We start from the raw sequence: 23,939 nt of genomic DNA, 5'->3' as shown, positions 1-23,939 counted from the left end.
CAGTGCGCACACCTCTCAATGTTTGGAGGCAGATCTCACGGTCCCACACAAAAGCATAGACTGGGAAAAATGGTTTCATTTTTCTTACTGACAATGTACTGTTAATTCTATAGCTTGTGTATTGATCTGGCTCACTCAATAAAAATTATATTGATTCAACATTGCATAATAAGAGTTTATTATGTGACTATGTTAGCACTTTAGATAAAAAATTGGTTTAATATTTGCAGTAACTTTGGGACGTAGGTACTCTTAATACCTCTATTTTAGCATCCTGCCTCACTGAACACTCACTCGAACACAGGGCATATCCAGAAAGGCCCTTCCTAGCTGGCCATCTCTGCGTCCTCACCCTTCTTACTGTCCACCCTACCCTCTCCCCCTCCCTGGCTGTGCTCCTGCCCCATGGTTTCCTGGCTCTTCATTGTAAACATTAAGCCCACCCCCTTCCTGGGGCCTTTGCGCTTACTGTACCTTCTGCCGCCTTTTTCACATGTTCCTTCACTCTGCTATTTTGGTTCATGCTCCAACGTCAGAGAGCCTTACATAAAACCTTCATAGAAATGCTGTCCTCATCGCCATTCTCCATATACTTTCTCTTATTCTTTTTCTTTTTTTAAACCTATAGTACTTTTCACTACCTGACGATTGGCTAGTTGGCTGGTTGGTTCTTCTGTTTTTTCACTAGAATATAAAATTGTTGAAGGCAAGGATTTTTTCTATCTTGTTTATCACCAACCTTCCAGCATCTAGAATAGTGTCAGGGCGTAATAGATAATAAATTCTGGATGGATGAACATATGCATCTCCTCTGCATATGGCATATGTCTAGCAATACTAAGGGGAGTAAAATGGTATGGAGATGCACCGAATCACGCTCCTGTCCCCTTGCCAGTCCTGTAATTCCAGCTGGAACTTTGTCATCTTTTGACTGTCCCAGGACATCATGTTACTTGGTGACTCCTGTGTATCTCCACAGCATTAAGACAAAGATGAGAACTCCAAGACCTGCAGACAGGCCAAGGCAGTGAGTGACAGAGGATAGGGGACCTGGGGAGCTGGAGGTGGGTGCCACACCTGAAGGCTTTCCATTCTTTTGGCCCTTCCCTTCACCCCTTGCAGCACTGGGGATCAAACCTAGGGCCTACACGTGGGAGGCAAGTGATCAACCACTGAGCCACACCCCAATCCTTTGGTTCTTTAAGGAGACACATTGAGCTAAACAAATCATGTCTGTGGGGCCACATGCCTCTGCACGCCTTCCTTATCACACCCTGTGTTTGTTATTTGTACTTGTTTTAACCTCTCTCCTGGAAGGCAGACACTTGTATTTGCCTTTATGGAGAAAGCTTTTGAATCTGACAATCTTGGGCCTAATCCCTACTCCAGCTCCATGTGGCCAGGTTCTAGGATTCCTGTGCAATAGGCTGCACTAGTAGTACTGGAACAACAAACAAATAAGACCCCCACACTTGGCAGGGAAAAAATACCGAGTCATCCAGTTAAATGTGAGTTTCAGATAAATATGTTTTTCATGTAAGTATATGCCACATATTTCAACATAACCAATGAAGACAGTTACTCTGTGCCTCAGTTTCTTTATTTGTAAATGAAGGGAAACAGTATCTCCCTCAAGGGGCTCCCGAGATTAAATGAATAATAGCAAGCGAGTGTTTAACACAGTGCTGGTTTGCTAATAATGATCTGCAAGAAGTGGCTGTTATTGGGATTAGCAAATTAGTCAACTATTTTGCAATAACCACATGCTGCCCTGACAGCGTTAGGCTCATCCCTCAGTGATGTCTGTACTTCATACCCCCTCTCTGTACCACTGTCATGGGGGAAGCCATCCCCCTTCCCTGCCTTACTGGGATTTCCTTTTTCTTTTGCACCCTCATCTCTGCCTCCATTTCTCCGCATCCAGGTCCACAGTTCCCATTTCCTGCATCTTTCGGAAGACAGATCTTGCAAGGACAGGAAGTGAATTCACAGTACTGCTTCTTTAAACCATCAGAAACAAATGCCTTGTCCTTGGAGGTCTTAAATGTGCCACATCATGGGCTTTCATCAGCAATGGGGCTACTTGAACAGATAAGTGCCCCTGTTTTCACATAGCTGAGCGTCACTGGCAAGGCTGCTACAATCTGTGCGCTCTGAACGAAGCACTCACCCTGGTTGGTAATGGGCAAAAGGTGAAGAAGCCTTTTCCAGCTGTGAGCTTAATGCAGAACTTTCCATCTACATGCCAACCCCTCTGGTCCCACCCTCTCTGGATTGCTGTTGCATAAGATACTGCTTTTTAGGGTAAGAAGATGAAACATGGACTGTATTTATAGTCACTTGATTAGTTCCTGATCAGCTGTGGCTGAGAATAACTCAAGAGTCAGTGGATTTTTAACACCAAATATTTTCTGTTGCTTGGCTTTGAAACGTGTCCCATCCCATTTGCAAGGCGATTTTTATCTTATGTTTTTATCATGAATGATAAATTGCTGTACAAAGAAAGAGTGAAATCACAGGTAAAACACAAAGAATAAAAATCGCTTATAATCCCTCTGATTAGGGACAATTTGTCATCAGAATTTTGCATAAATTCTTACAGGGTTTCCTTGATGTGATTTTTCTGGGGGGAGGTTACAAACCTATAATAATTTCGCACATATAGATTTTTTTTTTTAGTACAGATGTCTTTTGTAATTTAGAAAATTAAAATGAGCAGAAAGGTATAAAAAAATCTCTCGATTCTACTAGACAGAGATAATATGAAAAATTTCTGTATATTCATTATATTTATTTATATAATTATATAACTATTTTTAGTAGATATAACAGGTTATATATGATTATAATGTGTTTTGCCTAATTATGTTTATTTATAACATCTATAAGGGTTTATAGGATTCGATTATATACATAATATAATATTAATTTATAGGAGTGAGAATTTGTTAACCCCTAAAGATTCGATAGTTGGATACTCAAGGCATCATACATAGGAATACTATGTAGTCATTGAAAATGTTGCGATATTTAGAAGAATATTTAACAATTAGGAAAAGATCCACGTTATTAAATTAAAAACATGATTTAAAAAGTTTGTAGAATATATCACATTTCTGTTTAAAAAAAAAAACACCCAAATTCATCTGTGCCTTTGGTCTCTTGCTTTAAAAGACATTAATAGGAGATTTATCTGGATTGGGACACTTTTATGGTCTTCATTTTGCTTCTCTGTATTTCCTCAATTTTTACAGTGAACATGTATCACTTTGATGAAAAACAAACTCAGGATCGCTTCCCTTCTCATCAGAGGCATCAAGAAAGAAGTGGAAAGCTCGGTCAAGCAACATATTTTCACATGACAGATAATTTCAAGGTCTAGATTCACAATGGGATATTAGTTTTATTTTTTCATTAAAAATTATGAGGTTGGAAAAACACTTTAGCAGAAGGTAAAAATTAGGTCCAACTATAATGAGATAAGCACAATTTTAAAAAAAGATAATTGATGGAGGATTCGATCCAATTCCCCAGGGTTGCATTGCCGGGAGTCATCCTTGACTTGATTATCACACCATTTTTCTTGACTCAGTATCTTGAAGCTTTGTGGATAAAAAAGTCTAAGGAACATGTGGCTGTTTCTATGAGTAATGGCTTTTTCTTTCTTCTGACTGGTTCTCTGAGTAGTTTATCATCACTTGTGGCAGCTTTAAACACAATCTTATCATTAATCTTCATTTTCTCTTTTGTACAGTAATTCCAATTGTCTTCCATTAATTTTTGCATGTTAACCTATTTGGCTTAGGGGGGAGTCTCAACTTCAATATTAGTATAAAATAGAAAATTGCAAAAGAACATGGGAATTTTTCTTATAAGAATCATTTTGAGATGCTGTTGGCATATGAAATAACATCCCAAATGGGAAGATAATATCCTTGTTAATCAAAAAACTATTTAAAAACTCAATTAACAGAACATTATGCTATATAATTAATCTTCATTGCATTTCACTTTCCTTCCCAACCCCCCTCCAAAGTAGTTAATAAGTCTTTGAATTTTATTGCAATAATCAATAGGCTAAATTTTATAATATAACATAATCTAGCTATAGAAGATAATCAGACACTTTTCCTCTGCCGGAAGAAATTAGGTCAAAACTATCAGAAGTCCCTTTTATTCTGAGTCATGTTGAAACTGCAGAGCCTCTGGATGAAAATTGAACAGCAAAATTCAAAGGGAAGAAACTGAAACAAAATCATGTGGTTTGGTTTCGAAGAAATTAGGTTTTCAAAATATAAACAGAACAATAAATATAGTTATGAGAAAAAATTAAATTATTTGGAATCTGGAAAAACAGATGAGTAGAGATCTGGTCCTGTTGAGATGAGATGTGCTTGGATAACTCTAAAATGCCTGTTTCAAAACTGCCATTTTCTTACACTTTATATTAGAGGGATGTGGGGGCTCATATGCACAGAAAACTTTTCTCTTTTGCATAAAATTAATAGAGGACTCATTGTACAAAATTAGACAATGAAAATGTTAAGTGAACTACAATGATAAAAAAACCAAATTTACAGGTCACCTATAATGCACAATCAAAAATTAATCATGATGAGCTTTTTGATGTGATTCTTTCCAGGCTTTTAAAATAACACATGCTTTATTGTGTTATAGATATCATCTGCATTTTTTTTTTCCACTTGATATGACCAGTTTCCTTTCTTCTTAAATGCTGTGTGTAGGTAAAAAGCAAATCCCTTGCGTCTTAATTTGCATTTAAGTGTGTACTCCTCATAAACACACACAAATGAAAGGAATCAGTCTCCAACTTATTTGTCTGGGAAATGGTGTTTAATTTCCATATACGAATCCTCTTGCCATGCTGAAAAAGCAGCACCCTTTCCTATATGGCTTTATTTTAAATTGTGTTGGGCATAGATGGCTTTTTGCAGCACAGGTTTAAGAACCTGGAGGGAGGTAACTCTAGTAACTCCACTTATCCAGTGAATGAGCACTTTGGCTCTCTATTCAAACACCAACTTTCTCTCTCTGACCTATTTATATCAACTCCTTCTAAACCAACAAATGGTACAGGAGTCTGGAGGGAGATGGAAAAGGAAATCCTTTCTTGATCAATTCTTTTGCTGTTTCCCTAACTCCTCCTGACTTGGGCTCCCAGCTTAGATATTTTGTCAGAGACACACACACAGCCATCTGCTTTACAGACCCTAAAATATATTTAGGGATTAATAACTTCTATTCAGCATGCCAAACTCACAGAGACATGTCAAGTTTCCTGAAATGTGTGCCCAGAGTAACATTTGGTGAATCTTAAAGACAGGAAGTCACATACTAAAAACACCTGCAAATAATCTACATTAGTTGAAAACTGCTGATAATGGGTACCACACAATTCAGTCATAAATTTGATATTTATTTTAAAAAATGGCTACTATGCATTGAGGGCCTACTGTGTGTGTGCCTGGTACACTGTGAAGCATCTTGTAAACGTGGTTCTATGTTCACCAGACCACAAAGTATAGAGGAAAATTGAGACTAAAGAGACTGACATATACTGCTGGCTGACCACATCTCTGAAAATCTCAAACAGGAAAATCACCTCCACATACCATTGGTAGACAGAAGAAAGTAAGCTGCATTCTGCTGAGGAAGCCATCGTATTTTGTTGATTTTTTCTTCTATTTCTAAACTCTTCAGGTAATCGAACTCGGGTTCATGGCTCTGGAATGTGCTGTAAACATTGTATTCACCCCTACGATGAATCTGATTTTTACTCTGTAGAAAGGGAAAAAAAGAATACACAAAAGATTAAATCATGGAAACCAACTGTAAACTCGCCCATTCCTTTTTTCTTTGAGTGGAGTCATCAGGGGCAGGAGGGGGAGGTGGTGTTAGAGCTGGATGAGCTGAGACCATTACAGGTAATGTTCTACCCTTACTTAGGAGCCTCCAAAGCGTTTGATCATGCATCCTCTTGGTAACAACTGGTGTCTCCAACATGCATTTGTTTTCTTATAAACCATATACATGAACTTCTGCACTAATATATGGTATACATAACAGCATATACAAACAGGTTATATAAGACAAGATTTAAAATCAACATAAACAGAAGCTCTCACAATTTTTTTTTATGCATCCAATGAATGCCTCAGATGCCCTTTGGAATAGCCATCTGATGCTGGTGTCCACATATATTTGTAATCAATTCCTTAAAAAAGAACAAAGGTCTGGCCTGGTGGTGCATGGAACAGCTCAGGAGGTTGAGGCAGGAGGATTGATCAAAAGTTCAAAGCCAGCCTCAGCAACTTACAGAGGTTCTAAGCAACTTAGTGAAAACCCTGTCTCAAAAAATAAATAAATAAATAAAAACAAAGTGGTAGCAACTGTGACCTTCACAGGCTTTTTCTTTTCTTCTCTTCACCGTCTTTTGCTTAGTGGCCATTGGCCTTTTAAAATCCCACCTGATCCTCATAGAATCTCTGAGAAGTAGGCGGGGCAGGGACGTGGACAAATGAGGCTCAGGTATATTAAATGACTTCTCCATGATCTCTCAGCTTATGGGGGATCAGATTTGGGGATCAGGAACCCCTCCCCACTTTTTGTCAACACGAGTGACAAAACAGGAGCACAGAGAGGCCATCTGTATCATTAAGAGAATGATGAGACTTTACCTGTGGCTTTCCCTTGGTGCTGATTGTGCAAAGGGTGAACAGCGGGAACTAAAGAAATGCTGAGAGAACGGGGCCCAGGGCAAGGGTCTGCAGAAAGGGGCAAAAGAAAGGAAAAAAAGGGAAGAGGAGGGAAAACAGTGCTAACAAGAAAAGGAAAGAGAGACGGGAGGTTTTACTTCAGGTACTTTAGGACCATTACCAAGAGCTAAGAGATTTAGGCTTTGGAAAACTGTTCAAAAATTCAAGTCTTCTTAAATATTTGTTATAAAAGCATGACTATTAATAAACATTTATGTTCCTAGGTAGATACAGAACATCCAAAGCCTGTTCAACCTACTGATGGGCAATGATGCTGAGCTCTGGTGTGAAATCCATTTGTGGGCATGGGGTTTTCTGATGAGCCGTTTCTATGGACTGTGCTCACTGAAAACCCACTAGCAGAGCTTGCCCACTAAAGTCAAAAGCTGGCCTGCCCCAATGTCACATGGCTTTGTCTGTCAGGTTTAGCATGCATTTTAATCCCAGGCTCCCTACAAAGATAAACACTTAACAGCATGTTCTTTATCCTCATTAACATTTATTTTCCAGTGAACAAAAAAAGCCTAGCTTTTTAGAATGTGGCCCCCATCATTCTATTAATGAATCAGGCTTCCCAGATATTTCAGTAAATTAAAATAGGTGAAACCTATAAATAGTAACGGAAAATGTGGGGTGGAATATTACTGGCAACATGCTGCCTTGGGTAATTTATGCTGAATAGCTCCTCTGGTTCCTCTTTATCATCACTGTGAACCTAATTGGATTTTTTTTTTTTTAAATTGGAGAAGATTTGAAAATCACTTTTCAAAAGACTTTCAATGCTGACATACTTGCTACTCTCCTGTTTACTTGCACAGACAGCCAGTCCACCTTAACAACAAATTTATAAGAGTGTTGATTTGCTACCATCCAAATCAGACTGTCAAGTGTGTATAGTATGTGCCAGACCAATTAGCACCAGGCAGCTCTGGAAAAGCAGGAAAAATTCCAGGTCACGAAGAGCTATTAGTTCCTACTTGCCAACCACATTTTCATGTTTCCAGGGCCAGTGCAATAGGCTGGGTGCCTGATTTAATGCTGAGCACTTGAATTTATATAGAACCCCGAGGGATTACGATGCCCTTATAGAAATTAATTGCAAATAATGTGCAATTACCAAATATATCACCTCTAAATGAGGCTTTCCTTTTTTGAGGGGAGGTGTAATGCAAATGGCTTTGAGGCACAAAATAGGCATTAAATTGCTAAGGAAGTCTCTGGTGAAGCCTTTCTCTTATATGGGGCCTCCTTCACGCTTCCAGAGTGCCTGATGAATCTCAGAGGCAGGCAGTGGCAGATGGGAGAGTTACTAGAACACAGACTAGCCTGCTGGAAGCTCCAAGATTGTGCCAGGGGAGGACAAGGAAATCAAATTGGGCCATAATTCCATTCTGACAAAATAGAAGCAGACACCCAAAAACTCAATTTATATGAAAAAGAGAAACAATTCCTAGTGGAACCCAAGTCTCAAGAAGAAATGGGCTTTTTGAGATTTACTAGAAGTTAGAACTCTTGCTCAGAAATAGTGCTGCATACAGCACTCAGCCCAGGAACCCTCACATCACCTCCACTAACATGTATGTCATACTGAGACGTCACTTTGGGGGACTTCACTTTCTTGGGTAGGCTGAGCTGTCATTTTCTTCTCTACAGACCCAACTTGTTCCATTTGTAATTATTGGCAATAATCAAAAAACACCAAAACCTTTTATTTTTCCTCTTTCATATTCTTCTGGCAACTTCCTTAAATCAAGGAAGACTAGATTTCAATAACTTCAGAACAAACCCCAATACAAAAAGAGGAGTTGTGCTCCAAAAGCATCCGTGGAATTTTGTAGTTTGGATGGAAAGGAAGGGTCTCTGAATGAGGAATGATAAGGCCCCCCCCGCCCCCTGCTGGAAAAGCACCTTTTAAAGGTGGTTTTGTGAGTGTGAGTGGAACTGCTGATGCTAATGACCTTGTGGCAGTTTTAAGTTTATGAGCAAAGCAGCAAAGGTAAAGGGTGACACATGAGGATTAAGCAACAGCAGGAAGCCTCCTTTAGAAAGAGAAGAAAATGGGCATTTTGTATTCACCGCCACTTACCTCCTGCTCTCGTTGAAATATTACAACCCGACCCCCCTTGTCCCCTGTCGCTAGTAATTCTCCCGTGTGGTTGAATTCTACCGTAGAGATAATGTCAGCTGAAAAGAAGAAGACAAAGGCAATTTAAGTAACTGCACACTTACTTGGAAAGGATAGATAATAGACATACTTTTCTGTGCATTTAAAGGCTTAGGGCTTTTTCTCTGCAGCAGAATTTACAAGGATTTTCTGTACTGTATTTTAAGTGCCACCAGAAGTGGCACTTGGGAAGGTAAATTTTCTTGATGGCCACACCGCACTGTGGTCTCTTGGAACAAAAGGGAAGAGCCTATTCGGACCCTTTTGTTTTGGGAAAGAGAAATTAATTTCTTTGTGACTCTGGGCATTTCTGCTAGCCACAGCCCTGTCACCCACTCAGGGCTCCCCCACCTCGTTTTCTACACCAAGAAACTTCCCCAAACTGGTTTCAATTACGGGGATTTGAATTAGGGCTGAGGACTGAGACGCTGCAGAGCTAGGATGCTGGAAGCTCTGGCGCCAGGAGTGGAGGAGGAGAGCTCAGAGATCTCTGGGAGGGAGGGAGACCAAAAATGCCTCAGCTTGATCTGCGCCCTGCCTCTCCATGGGAGCCCAGCACATCCTACTGGACCAGCATGGCCTCATTCCAACCCAGAAGAAGGGTGCTGAGCAAACAAGGTCACCGGGTCAGAGGGGAAAGGGCAATCAGTACATATTTCTAAACAGAGAAAAAGCATAGGCGCCAGGAACTCAGATCACAGATAATTGCTGAAGGAATGCCAGCCTGCCAGATCTTTCTTCAATGCTGGTTACCCCGGGAGGAACAAGGACAGGTAAATTACCTATGATTGGATTTATTAGGGCTATTTTTAGAAAAATGTCAGAGGTTAATTCCCCCACAATTATTCCCCTGCAGGGCTCCAACAATTGTTACCAAGGGTGCAAATGAGTTATTAAAAAAGAAAAAAGAAAAAAAAAAGGCAGGGGAATTGTGACCATGGCCTTTGACTGAGGAACATTCTAAAGATAACATGCATGTAAGGAAAGTAAAGGGGAAACCGTGAGGTGGAAAACAAAGGCAATCACCCCTGAATAATACCAATTTCCAGTCTTCCTTCTATATCCTCATTTCAGGATTTTATTTGTATGCCTGATTTATTCAGGTAAATAATGTAAAACTGCCCCCTTTTACATAGAGTAGCTGTCTTTTTCCATATATGGAAATGCTCCTAATAGACATTCTTTGTATAAAAATAAAAATAATAAGGCAAAAGCTCAGTCCGTTGCAAACTAGGCATGGAACCAACAATTCACAATATCTTGTTTTGACCTCCTAGATGACTGACCTCACAGGTAGCAAATTTAAACCCTATAGGTTCGCAAAATAGCATGGATGAAGTGATCCAGGTAAACTAAAAAGGCTGTGGCCCCCTCTAAGGGATAAGTGGCCCCTGGCTTAATTCATTTGGGGCCATGAAATACTGCATGGGTTGGCCAATGTTCTCGTTTTTTTTTTTTTTTTTTAAGAAGCTGTATATCTAGAATTTTACATAAAAATCTCTTAAATTTTATATGTTGACAACTCTTTTTATAAGCATCATGAAAATAAAAGAAAATCTTGTCTGTGAAGTGCATGTGGTTTGTGGGTCACCAGTTTGAGACTTCTGGCCCTCAGTGTCTTCATTCAGAAAAGGCTGCTCCATTCTTAATGAGGACCTACACTGGAAATGGACTATTTTCTCAGAAAGATCCCTCCATGAGTCAAGTGTAAGAAGACACAAAATAAGTTACATGGCTGGCAATCTCTTGGTATAACTTCACAAGGGTGGTTTATATAACAAGTGCTCTGAGCTGAGGAGTAATGCAGTCTGTCATGCCTGGGAAACTGGCCCCTTCAGGGGAAGTGCTGAACACGTTCCTTTGTTTTAACTTGTGCATCTTAGCCCACTACTCTTGTGTTTAGAGGGAAGAAAGCAGCTGTTTAATGTCTGCAGTTGCCTTGGAATGTCAGGACTGCAAAGCACTAAGTGCTGGGTACACTTCGAACATGAGTGACGGCTCCCAGCTTTGCAGTGAGTAGCCAAGGTCAGGCATAGAGCTTCCTGACCTGGGTAGAACCTAAGGTGGTGTGGTTGTTTCTTTTCACTTTGGGGCTTCTGTCAAGTATCAGGGAAAGAGTCAAGGACCTCAGACTGCTCAAACACTAACATTTCCCAGACAGAGTAGCAGGAGTGATGAGAGGACGGCAGGGAGACCAGCCCTGGGGTTAGACACGCTAGTGTCTTTGGGCTCAGTCATAAGGCTCTGCTTAGGTAATTTATGCCTTCCACAGGGCAGCAATGTTAACACAGAGCTCTGGAGGTCCAGGTGGGGTGCAGGGCCCTAGCACTGGGACAACAGTGAACCTTTTTTTTTTTTTTTTTTTTTTTTTTATGAAGCTGGGTATCAAAAGAGTGAAGTTGCTTTCTCCAGTGTGAGCCCTTGGATCCATTGGCAAGGAATACAATACTTAGGGAAATACAACTTGCTTTCCCAAGGACAACCGTACTTGTCCTTCTGCCCACATCCTGAAAATATCTTCACTTTCTCAACTTAAGGCTCACATGGGTCAAAACAAGGAAGGATTCCTTGTATTATTAGAACTTTGTATTAGGAATGTTAGACATAGTCCCAGACAATAAGACACATCCCATTTGTTTCCCAAATGGTGTCCTTCTCCACAGCTCTGTCTCCCTCAAGAATCCTGCAAGGTAAAGGGTGATTGGCACAGAAGGGCTCTGAAAATCCTTATTCCTCTTACAAAGTCCTTAGGTTTATTTGACTCCTCCCAGCCAGTTGGTTTGTCTCTGAGGTGGTTTATATCAAGCTGTAGTCTACCTCCCTTCAGAGCGTACGCTGTTGCAGCTCGAGTTAAAACCTGCTTTGAACTTTCATGTTTCCCAACTCATTTATCACCGCCCTAAGCTGGTAGGTGTACCTGGAATACTTTACTGCCCATCCATCTCTGCCTATCTTCATCTCCAACTGTTTAATAATTGATGCAAAACTCATGAATCACACCCACATTCCAATTTCAAGATACAGAGACTTCTGATACACATACTTTTGTGTTTGCAACATGCTATTTGGTAGAACCGTATAAATTGCAAAACATGCTACAAGAAACAAAAGAACTTCTGTGAGAATACAAAGAGGAAGTGGTAATGACAGAAAGCGGCAAACTTAGAGGTGGAACTTTGCCTCAACTTGTGATCCACAGAACTTGATGCTTCAAGCTCCATATGGCTTTCACCCTGAGATTATAAATTTGTGGGACGACTCAAATGTTTCACTAAATGCCCAGCTTAATCCCACTATTGAGCAAGAAACTACACCTTGAACATTTTTCTTCTATTCTATATAGATGGGGATAAAGTGTACATTGACTGAAAAACGAAAGCCAACAACAGTGGTAGAGGTCAAGGGTAGTTAAAATGATTTTCACAGGAAGCCCCGGATGGTATGAGGTTTGCCCTGCTCCACATCTATTTGTGCCGATTTAATTTTCACAAAATGGTGGCCTGATAACCCCATTTCCAGTTCAACAGTCACTGCAAAGACTTGAGTTTTTCCTTTTAAAAATCTATCTCAGCATCCTACAAAAAGTTCCAGACTCGTCATTTCACACACAAAGTCTCCATTTACCTGAAGGATAGATTTTGACTAAGCAATTGCTTTCCTGTGATCATGAGGCTGAGGAAGATGGAGGGCACCCTTAGTGTGCCCCCCTCATCTCCTGCAATGGCTGAGGACTGGGTGGAGGTGAGCACCTGGGTGATTAGGTAATGCACGGCTCATAGGGTGGGTGACTATTCTGCTAAAGTGACAACTTGGTTTATACCTAGAGAGGGCGGAACCCAAAGCCCGTAGATGGAGCAACATCTTACTGACCAGGTCACCAGTACTGCCTCTCAACATCAATCATAGGGATGGAAATGAAAGGGTAATGCAATTTAGCCTTCAGTGCCCATTAAGTGTTTTATCTTTCATCTAAGAAACATTTGGCAGATAATAATATAAAGCCATGTACCCTACTTGCCTCAGCAGACTACTTCTGCCCACTCAGAACTTTGCTTTATTCCTGATGACTGGGTCACCTGTAGGTGGTTTTCTGTGTTTCCAGCTAGGACAAGAATATCAACAATGAGAGAAAACGGGCTTTGCAGTGGACAGTAGTGGCGAAATGGTGACAGTTGCCAGGTTTGTATAGAAAAGAATATGGGGGTCACTTCTAGGGTCTAGTTCCTTGATCAAGTAGAAATATGTGGGGCTGGGATGTAGCTCAGTGTTAGACCACTGCCTAGCAGGCGCAAGAGCCTGGGTTCAATCCCCAGTACTGAAAAGAACCTGGCCATATGTGTGACAAGGGAGAGGGTAGTGTGTGTCCTCTGTCATCCTGCATAAGGGCTTCTACCTAGACTGGCAATGACTCTAGATCATGAAACCAAGAGGGGATGCAGGCTTCCAGAGGGAATTAGAATTCCTCTTCCCATCTGTAAAAAGCTGTGGTCTCCTCTTGGTGCAAAATTCCAAGTCAGGATCCATTTTCCTTGGCAAGATTTATATCTGAAATAGTACATTAAAAGATGTTTTCCACCAAAATAGGTGGGCAGGAGCAGGTAATATGATTATGGCCAAAAAAGAGTCAATGCAAGCCCCAAGCTGGCTATCCTTGCTGTGTGTAGACATATTTTGTGTCTGATCCAGACTTGATTCTTGCTATCAGAACAGCATCTGGTATAGAAATGGAATCCCTTTCCTTTCATTGGAATATGATTAATTCTGTGCATACTGGCTTTAACTCCAACGTGCTGCTGGTGTTCCTCTCATATGCAAGTAGAAGGTCCAATGGCTTCAGTTCCTAAAGTCCTATCACAACCCTTACTCCTGTGTAAACATAAGCACAGTTCCACAAATTGGTCCCGTGTAAATGTCCGTCTGCCCTTGCAGAACAAGCTTAGCAATGGCAAGTAATATGTTGTGTAGTGTAGAGACCTCCCCTCCACCACCACTTTTTTCTTCCTTCAGTGCTGGAGATGGAGCCCTGGGCCCCCCCCCTTGCTAGGAAGCACTCTACACTGAGCTACATACACCCCAGCCCTGTGTAGACACTCTGGCTACCCCTACTTAGTGATTCTTCCTTGCTTGCCCTATACTGTCCCACTGTAGAGAATAATAATAATAACAATAATAACCCACATGCTTGCTTAATCTGTCTTGTAGCTAGGGGTGGCCATATGAGCCAGATCTGACCAATAAGACAAAGAAAAGTCTATTTGGAGAGAGGAGAGAAGAGCAGAGATTCTGGAAAGATTTTTCTTCTCTGAATAAAAGAAAGCAAGTAAGGAGAAGCCTTCCAGCTGGACTGACTACTCCTTGTTATTATATGTAATGGAACTGAGGCAGCCATCATGTGACCATGAGGTAACAAACCTGAGGACCTCAAAAGGTGAAGAGGCCAAGTAGGACAAATGGAAAAATGGAACAATGCCCTTGATGACATCATTGAGCAACTGAAACCTACCTCAGTACACACAATGTCCGGACTTGTTAAATAGCAGACTCTGTGGTTTAAGTCACTCTTAGACAGATTTTTAGTTCTCTGAATTTAAATGCCTGCTTATAGACATATTGTTCCATTGTTTCCCTCATAGTTCTTTGCTTCAGAAATGATCATCAATGCATGATGAATGGGGGGAAATGGTCTCTTGCTGAGCAACTTGTGCACAAATTCTCACATGCACATTTTCTCTCCATTCTACCACACGACCAATTTTTCTTCCCACTTGCTTGGTTCTCAGCACTGAGGTGGTTTATTTCCTCCTTTGCCTGCTGGGGAGATGGTGCATTGTTTTTCAACCGTTCAAATGTGAAAGCAGCTGACTGTGATAGAACGCCCACTCCAATTTACTCATGATGTCCCTTATAAAATTATGACTTCAAAGGGACCTAACCACACCCTCCTTGGTTGCCAAGTTCTCCCTGCTAATATGCAGGAAGCCCACCATGCTTGCTGAGCTGTGAAAATCCAGATGGTGGGAAGCAGGTGAGTAATGAATGCCATGCTGTTTCCATTAAAATGCACACAGCTGCCCCAGGATGACCACATCTCCAGCACTACCCAGGTTTGAGGCAACCTGGGGACATGTGCATTGATGGAGATTGTGTTTCATTCAAAACAAGTTCCTGCAACATAGAAACCTAGAAGACAGCTTTATTTCCTGTAGTGGGAATAAAACCTGTCCAAAGGGCAAAGGAATCTTAAAAATTATAAGTCTAGAAAAACCCAGGGTGGGGTGGGGGTGGGGGGAGAATCGATAGTCATCCAGACTTTTCTACATGCCTGTGTGGTTTACATGGAATCTGCTCTCAAGGTGTCTAACCATCTGTCACCCACTCTTTCAGAAAGCAGGAGTAATTAACTGCTCAGGCAATACAAACTCTGTCAATCATTCAGATCTATTATCTGCACAATATGGGATGTCTATAGCTGACCCAAAGTCGGTGGGACTTCAGGTCCAAAGTGAGAAAGTTCTCACATCTGTGGGGGAAGAGGAGCTCTCAGGCAGGCCCTGAGCCACTTGAGCACAGTTGAGTTTAATACGGCTTCTGTTGGGCATATCCTGAGTCAGAAATTTTGCTATTCCAGACGCTCTAAGGTAAGGCAATGGGATACAGTTGGCAGAAGTGGAAATTCCCCAAATTTGTATGAAATATCACATAAATATTCTTTAGGGATGCATGACTTCTCCCAAGACCAAGATGACTTTTTTTTTATTACAGAGCCTCAACACTCTCCTCCTCCTCCTTCATAAGTTATCACCTCTTATCATTAACACTTAACCACAGTTGCATTCTAATCATTGTAGATGCCCATCTCCATCTCTAAATTGTAAGCATAAAAAGGAATTTGTTCACCACCAAACCCACCATAGCACATCAACAAACATTCATGTTGGGTGGAAGTATAAAAGATTTTCTTAAGGGGTGTGAGGTGAGGGAAATTCTTAGTTGGAATAGTGAGTGGTAACTTTAGAACCAGATAGAGTAGTCAGTAAGGAATAGGTTTTATCCCCAAAATTGTTTATAGTATTTGCCAGGAATTAGGGGTCCTGTGAATCATAGGAGAAGAAAGCGGATGGATTAGTGAAGAAAGGGCAGCAGGGCACAGTGCTACTTGGGAGAGAGTACAGAGGTGACAATAAGATGGTCAGAGTATGAGATGAAGGACTCTGCTTAACAAATATGTTTTACATGTGTGTCACTGAAGGGGCCCAGGGATGTACTAAACAAACAAAAACAAACAGAAAAAACCCAAAACACAACCGGTCTGTGCACCCAGGAGTTTTGGGTTTAGAGGACTGGGATGTCTTGGTGGTAGGCTGGCATATAGCGAAAAATTGTTGGAGGAGAGGTTATTTGAAGACCCCAATAATGGAGGTCTCTGAGTCATAGAATAAGAATCCTATTTTGTATCTAGAGGACAGTAAGAAGTCACAGCACAACTTAAGGTAACACATTCCCGCCATAGCCCCATATTCAAGAGATCTCTGTTGCTTGAATGAAGGACAAATTGAACACTAAACGTGTTGTGTTCTTTTAAAAACTCTAGATGAGTCTAAGGAAATGAAGAATACGGTAGAAAAAGAGTTGAAATTTTTCTCCTGAAACACGAGGTCTCTATATCAAAAATAAAGGTGCTTCTGCTGATAGTTCACAAGGTGTTATGCTATGCTGGTTTTCCAATAGTCTTTGCAAAGAGAGTGAAAATGTTAGAACCGAATGTGCTAATTAAAATTGGATGAATCACTTAATCTGTTTCTCTTTATGGCTGGAAATTTTGATGTTTTGAGGATTATAAAAAATTACTCTCTCTTGGATATCATGTATATTCTAAAACACTGGAAGCAGAGCAGACACACACTAGGTAAGTGGTAAAAGAGTGAATAGGCTGGTGTTGATTTTCATCATCAGCAGGACCCAACCTTTATAATAAATATTCATGAGGGTAAGATACTATAGTACATACCAACTGTTTTTTAAATATCTTTTTTTCTATCCATAGACAATTGGATACTTAGAAAATCCATTATATTTGACTTAATGGGGAGTCAAATGCAGTTCATGCAGTTTAAGTACTGATGAGGAATATTAAGTGTAAGAAAATCAGCAAAGACTCAATGTTGACAGATTTATTCATTAATCTATTTATTCACTCAACATATATTCATTGGCACACTAATATGTGTCAGTACTATTACAGGTATTGGAGATCAATTAATAAAATATCTGTCCACATGGAACTTATATTCTAGTTGCATAGAAAAGGCATTTGCTGGTACATGGATGGAACTTGAGACTTTCATGCTAGTGAAATAAGCAAATCCCCAAACACCAGAGGCTAAATGTTCTCTTTTATATGCGAATGTTAACACACAATGGGGGAGGGGGCAGAATAGAAGTTCATTGGATTAGACAAAGGGGAATGCAGGGAGGGGAGGGGGCATGAAAAAAGGAAAGTGCATTTCAGAAATGGTTAGTGACTATAAACAACTCTTTCAATGAGTTTTGCTGTAGAGAGTAGCAAATAAGGTTGGGGGAGGCTGTAACACAGTGGTAGAGTGCTTGCCTAGCATGCATGAGGTCCTAGCTTCAGTCTTCAGGATGAACCCCACCCCCAAAGGAAAATAAATATGGTGGAAGATGCTAAAAAAAAGTTTTAATGATATTATAGAAACAACAGCATATTGGTGTGTTGATGAGAACATTGCAAAAGCTAGGGGAAAATAAATAGTGAAGTAGTAACAGGATAGAATTGTTAGAATTGCTAACTGAATACAGAAATGAATGCTTGAGTGAACTAACCAGTAACAAGGTTTGGTCACCAATGACAGTTGAAATAAAATTCCTACAGGCTCCATTTCCACTCACAGCAAAAGATGGATAGTAATGAAATGTTATTGAAACTCTACCTTCATATAAGGTTTAGCAAGATTCTCAGAACACTTTGTATTGTAAGAATTTCTCCCATCCATCAACATTTCATAGATGTACGTGACAGCTAGGAATGAAAAGCCTCTTGTGTCATTCTCTCTTTCTTCCTCTCCCTCTCTTCCTCTTTCTTCTTCTCTTTCTCTTTTGGAGCCAAGAGCAGAAAGGACCCAATTCTTTCAGTTCCCCGTTAGATAACAGAAGGGAACTGCTACCAAGCAGAAGGCTGCTTACCTGTATATTCTCTGAAGTGATAAGAAATTACACAAGATCACTTCCACATGGGTAGCCTGACCTCCTTATGGCCTTTCTTGAGCTTTCAATGTTCTTCCTAATATTCTATAGAAACAAGTCAGAAGAAGGAAAAAAAAAAGAAGAAAAGAAAAACGCACTCATCCTTGACCTGCAAGAGATTTATTTATAGGCACTTTGTAAATGGCCAGATCCAGGTGATGCTGCCAGGAACTTTCCAAATGATTTGCAGACCTCCCTTCCAGGAAGTCAGTCTTTAATGGAAAACTTTTCGAGCCACACATTCCTTTACTACGGTATGACTACAGGGAAAGGATTGGATCTGTCATGAGGAAGACACATTGGAATTAACTAGCTATTGACTTGGCTTCAAGAGATTTCAGTCTCAGAAAAACAAGGGTATTGCACAATTTAGAAAAGCAGAGTCTTTGAGACTATAATTTATTCAGTTGGGCCTAAGGCATGCCAGGCATAGTACCAGACCCTAAATCTGTATCATCTGCCACATCTATGGAATTCCTACGTTGTCCAGAAGCTGTGCTTTGTGTTTTACACTATGCCATTGAATTTTTACTCAAACTCCATGAATTTAGTATCTTCATGCATTTTTCAGATGGGCAAATGGTGGCTCACAGGGTTCCAAAACCCTTAAGTTTGGAAGATGAATAGTTAAGGGAACTGAGATTTGAACCCTACTCTGGTTTCCAAGCCATCGTTTTGAGCTGGTCTCTTGAGTCCTACGTCTTTTACCTCTACTTTCTCATGCAATGATTCTTTTTCCTACTCTCTTTTGTCTAAAATTCCTCCTTAAAAAAACCCTTTCTTAATTTTTTACACATAGCTGTGGTAAAAATACACTTTTTAGCAGAGTGTATTTTCTGGGCTCCACTGTAACTTTGTTATCCTTGTCACTGTCCTGATACAGTAGCAAAATAACTCTTCAAACTCCCTAGGTTAATATGATCTCCACTGACCACTGTGCTATTTTATTTACCTGAGATATTCTTTCCACTACTTGTGCCTGTTGACATCCGCTTCTCTGTGGAGGGTGGTGATTTAAATCATGGTCTTTCTGACTCTCTAGTGGCTGCATTTGTGCTGGGAACTGCCACTGCAAAAGTGCAGGTCAAGATGGCCCAGTTGCTATGGTGATACAGGCCTAAGGAAACTGCAAATGCTCAGAGTTATCAGTAGAGGCTCTGAGTTCAGACATCAACTCCCAGAGACAGAGAAGCATAACAAGATAACCTTAATGTCTCACCAGTCCTGTGTCCTTCAGATTGCCTGCTTTGCTGAAACTTTCCCACAAATAACCCTTTGATGAAACTGACATAATAAACGTGCTGATCTAGATCTGGGTGGGTCAAGCTCCATCAGAGCTTGTCTGCCCACCTGGTGCCAACTTTTTCTGTGTGCACCTGATTGTCTTTTCTTCATTCCCCATTGCTCCTGCTCATCAGTATCTCCCTAATTAACTGCTGTGGCTGAGAGATGTGAGAGCTGGGGCATTTTTCCTGGACAGTACATCCCTCCAGGGCAGATCTGATTCACTGTTATCATCTGGAGACCCAGTGTAGGAACTGGCATCCAGTAGATTTGGAAAAAAAAAACCAAAAAAACAAAAAAAACAAACAAAAAAAAAACAAACAACAACAAAAAAAACCTGTTGACTGAATGAAAGAAAGAAAATCAGTTTCTTCAGGACTAGCTGGAATGCCACCTATTTCATGCAGCTTTTCAAAAGCTCCCTAATTAGAAAAAAAAAAAAAAACTCCTTCCTCATCATTCCTACAGCACTAAAGATATAGATTCAACACTGGCTACAATCTCAAATACATCTATTTCTTCATATGCTATCCATGACATTCTCACTCACAAGTGCTCTGCTTCTGTTTTGCTTACTGAAGTATATTTCACTAAGGCTTGAGTTCCTAATTTACTCATCTAAGTCCACTAACCACAACTGATGTTTGATGAATAAAAGAATATAAAACCTAAACTCTTCTCCAATGCGATTTACTGTTGCTCTTGACCTTTTTGGGGAAGAACTGTCACGTGCATTACATGGGCCAACAATTCTTTGAGGATCTACAAATCCTCTCCCCACGAAGAAGCATGGATGTGTGTGTGTGAAATTCTATATCCTATTCCCAGGAGACCTCTGGAACTCCAGTGGGTTCTGAGATTATTCTGTAGTGCTCTGCCCTCAGACTTTTACCTATACAATTCTTCAGTCTGGAAACTTATTCCCTGAAAATTATTCTATTTCTCCACCCCCTTCCAAGATCCAGTTAAAAAATGGTCTCTTCTAGAATCCAAGTAAGGCCAATTTCTATTTAAAACTTCACTAATCTAGCTGGCATCTTCTTATTGAGCAAGGCTCATTTTTACTGGACTAGGGTAAATGCTGATAGATAACTCGAATAAACTGAGAGCATGTGTTGTCTCCCTAACTACATTATAAGTTCCCTGAAGACGGAACCATATTTATTTCCTTAGTAGACTGCATCTTTCCTAGTTCCTAGTATCTCATACTCTGCATTGCAAACATGACAAAAATGGTCCACAGCTGAAGATTTAGGATTCTCATAGGGACAACTGATTGTTGGCCCATGTAATGCACATGACAGTTCTTCCCTAAATTTAGAGTCATATATGCTCCATTTTTGCCTTCAGCTTATTATTATTTTTAATTGTTCATAGCCTGGGACACCTCTGAAATAAACCAGTTCTTGAGGAAATCAAGTAGCAAGTCCATTTTCAGAAACACTGCCTCCAAGCAGAGAAGATGAGAGAGAAGAATGGAAATCAGATCATATTTCCATATCTCCAAGGACTTTACTTTTGGGGAAACATTTCAAGCGCTGAGTCCAACAGCCCGAGTTTATTGCCTTTGAAAAATATGGGAAAGCTTAGGACTTGACAAAAACAGTAACTATTAAATGCAGCAGCAAAATTCCCTTTATCCTAAGATGCACCAGAGCAGATTTTTATGATCTTGATTATGCTACATTATTTTCTGAAAAATTTTGGAAACTGTCAATATTTTATCACACAAGAGAAGGAATCAAAAGATTAGATACTAAAGATACAGATTCAATACTAGTCACCATCTCAAATGTATCTATTCCTTCAACTGAACTTAATAACAAGATGTACCAGAAGCCATCCTGTGGAAGCTTCCTGGTAATACGACCTTTTGGTACTTGACCACTGAGGAAACTGTGCGAGATGGCCCTGTCTTACCTCTCAGACCTCATCTGAAACTGTCCCTTGGCCCTCTTCTTCGCTATTTTCCAGCCCCCCTTCTGCTTTCAGGGCCTTGAAATATCCCGATTTCCTTTTGGGGTCTTCAAACATGCTGCTTTCTCTAACCGCCTAAACTACTCCCCTTTCCTTTTCTTTGGCTACCATTTCCTCATTTTTAGAAATTTCAGTTTAAACAGGACCTCCCAAGAGAGTTCTTTCCTAAGAGCACATTTTAAGATCTATGTTGCTCTTCATAGTACCCTATATTTTCCCTTGTTTTATTTTTTGGTACTGGACATTGAACCCAGGGGTACTTTCCCACTGAGCTACATCCCTGACCCTGTTAATTTTGACACAGGTTCTCACTTAGTTGCCCAGGTTGGCTTTTAACTTGTTATCCTCCTGCTTTAGCTTACTGAGTTGCTGGGGTTATAGGCGTGGGCCACTGTGCCTGGCCTATTCTTTCTCTTTAAAGCACCCATCAGAGTATCATTTTGTATTTGTTTGGGTGTTTACTGTTCCTGTCTGTCTCCCTGGTAAGACTGTATTAACCAGGGCAGGCATCATAGCTGATATTTTGCCATGGTGTTCCTGGCTCCTAGTCCAATATATGACACTTAGGAAATGCATAATCAGTGTTCAATGAAAGTATGTATTCTTAAAATATTAATGGTTGTTGCTTATCATTTGGGTTTATATCCTCTAATATTTTCTTACACAAACTAGATATAACAGACCTATGGAATAATGAAACATTTAAAACTAATTAAATACATTTGCCCTATTCTCTTTATTAAGATCTATTCTTAGCCTATCATATCCATGAAAACACATGCATTCCGTATACAGACACATCCTTCTGATACGAAATTCTAGCCTTTATCTAAAAAGAGTCTCTTCCTTTTTAACTTTCAGGAAGAAAGGCGATGGAACACCAGAGACTGGGTGGGAAGATCTTTCCATGCCAAGAAGTCTGACCCAGTGAACTATTTCAGTCACACACGCAGTTTGAGTTGGATTGTCGGGTCGCTGAGAGGGGATTTCTGGATTAGACAGTTCATTAGTGGCTGAGCCAGCTTTGGGGCCTGCCCGTCTTTGCTGTGCATGCCTGGTGTTAGCAAAGTGACACATGAAGGCTGCTTGAGTGACAGCTGCTAGTGAGCCTCACAGAACAACGGCTGAAACTGAAGCTATTCAGAGGCATCCACCACACCTGAGGCTCAGCAGCCGAAAAAGAGGTTTGCTGCCAAATGAAAACTATTTATTGAGCATCTTCTATGCACCTAACCTAGGACTTAGTCTTGAAAAAATAATTCTAAGAGGTGATCAATAGCAACTCCCACTTCAAGTTAGAGTTTCAACATATACTAGCTGGTTAATCTTGGGTATAGGATGAACCTCACTCTTCTCCCCCTTAACCTAATCTGTAAAGTGAGGATGATGAATAAATAACGTGAATAAATTTCTGCAGGAGGGGTGCCTAACATACAGAAGCACTAAATGTTAAAAACCATTTTACCTAGAAGTAATAATGTGGACATTAACAGGATGATTCAATTTAGAAAGATAAATCAGCTCTGCCATTTACAAGTGAGTTACACTCGAGTTCTCTGAACCTCAGTTTCTCTAGCTATAAAATAAGGATAATACTGGTATCACTTTGGAAGGGAATCAGGAGGATTAAAAGGGATAAGGAGGGTGAGGAGCTTAGTGTGATGCCTGGCACATTGTAGATCCTTAATAACTAGGACAATTTGTTGGTATTCCTCCCAGTGACTCATTCCCCTGGATCCCAGAAAGACTCCCCAGCTCCACACAGTGGGACCAAGCAGCCTGACTGCAGTGAATAGGTCATCTCATCAGTAGAGTCATTTTATTTGGGTTTTTTAAAATTTATCAACACTGCAATGTTAGCCCACACAAAGTTTTCTAGTTTCTTTGAATGAATTGCCAACATTTAAAAATTATGAAGTTTCATTTTTTAAATTTTCAGTTTCTTTAGAAAAATAAAAGATTGGCATCATTGGGCCATTTCCATATGGCCATTCCTGGCTCCAGCTGGGAAGCAGCGGCCACCCCCTATAAAAATACACAGGGTCTTGAATTTCCTGCATCTCCTACCATTCCCTAGCACCCCAGCCTAGGGTTCCCCTTTAACTCTCTGTATGCGTCTTTTATGTAGTTTGGCCTCTGTAGACACCTGAGTCAGCAGCTGCTGTTCTTGACTGGTGGCTGATACCCACTGCAAATCAGTCTCACTACAAGTCCATGTGCAAGGAAGCAACACCTTTGCCTACCTGGATTTGGGCCATTTTTATGCACTGGCAAGCATAAATACAAGATGAGGGAAGAGCTGATCCATAGTGGAAGGCTGGCTTCCACTGAGCTGAGCACTTCCTGGAGAACAAGTTGACCACAGAAATTCACCATTAACTCACCCTGAACCTTCTTCAGTTTCCCTGAAGGTAGAAGATACGGGACAAAGGATAGGGTGCTTCAAAACAGTGCTTTAGAGCCGAGTTAAGATA

At 40.5% G+C, this 23,939-nt stretch overlaps 1 protein-coding gene across 9 annotated transcripts in view; it reads right to left on the bottom strand.

Moving 5' to 3' along the window:
• Nucleotides 1–23,939, bottom strand: part of Ppp2r2b (protein phosphatase 2 regulatory subunit Bbeta) — a 434,540-nt gene that overhangs the window by 92,249 nt on the left and 318,352 nt on the right. For all 9 annotated transcript variants that reach the window (XM_058584247.1, XM_058584241.1, XM_058584242.1 and 6 more), the window contains 2 exons: nt 8,863–8,960; nt 5,634–5,799 (listed from right to left, as the gene is read on the bottom strand). In XM_058584247.1, the coding sequence (XP_058440230.1) occupies nt 5,634–5,799; nt 8,863–8,960 (264 nt within the window). The remainder of the gene's footprint in view (nt 1–5,633; nt 5,800–8,862; nt 8,961–23,939) is intronic.

This window comes from Marmota monax, unplaced genomic scaffold (assembly GCF_021218885.2).
Source record: "Marmota monax isolate L192 unplaced genomic scaffold, Marmota_monax_Labrador192_F-V1.1 WCK01_AAM20220418_F8-fsc00006, whole genome shotgun sequence".
In the NCBI taxonomy this organism is placed as follows: Eukaryota; Metazoa; Chordata; class Mammalia; order Rodentia; family Sciuridae; genus Marmota; species Marmota monax.
This window is presented reverse-complemented; position numbering and strand designations above follow the sequence as displayed.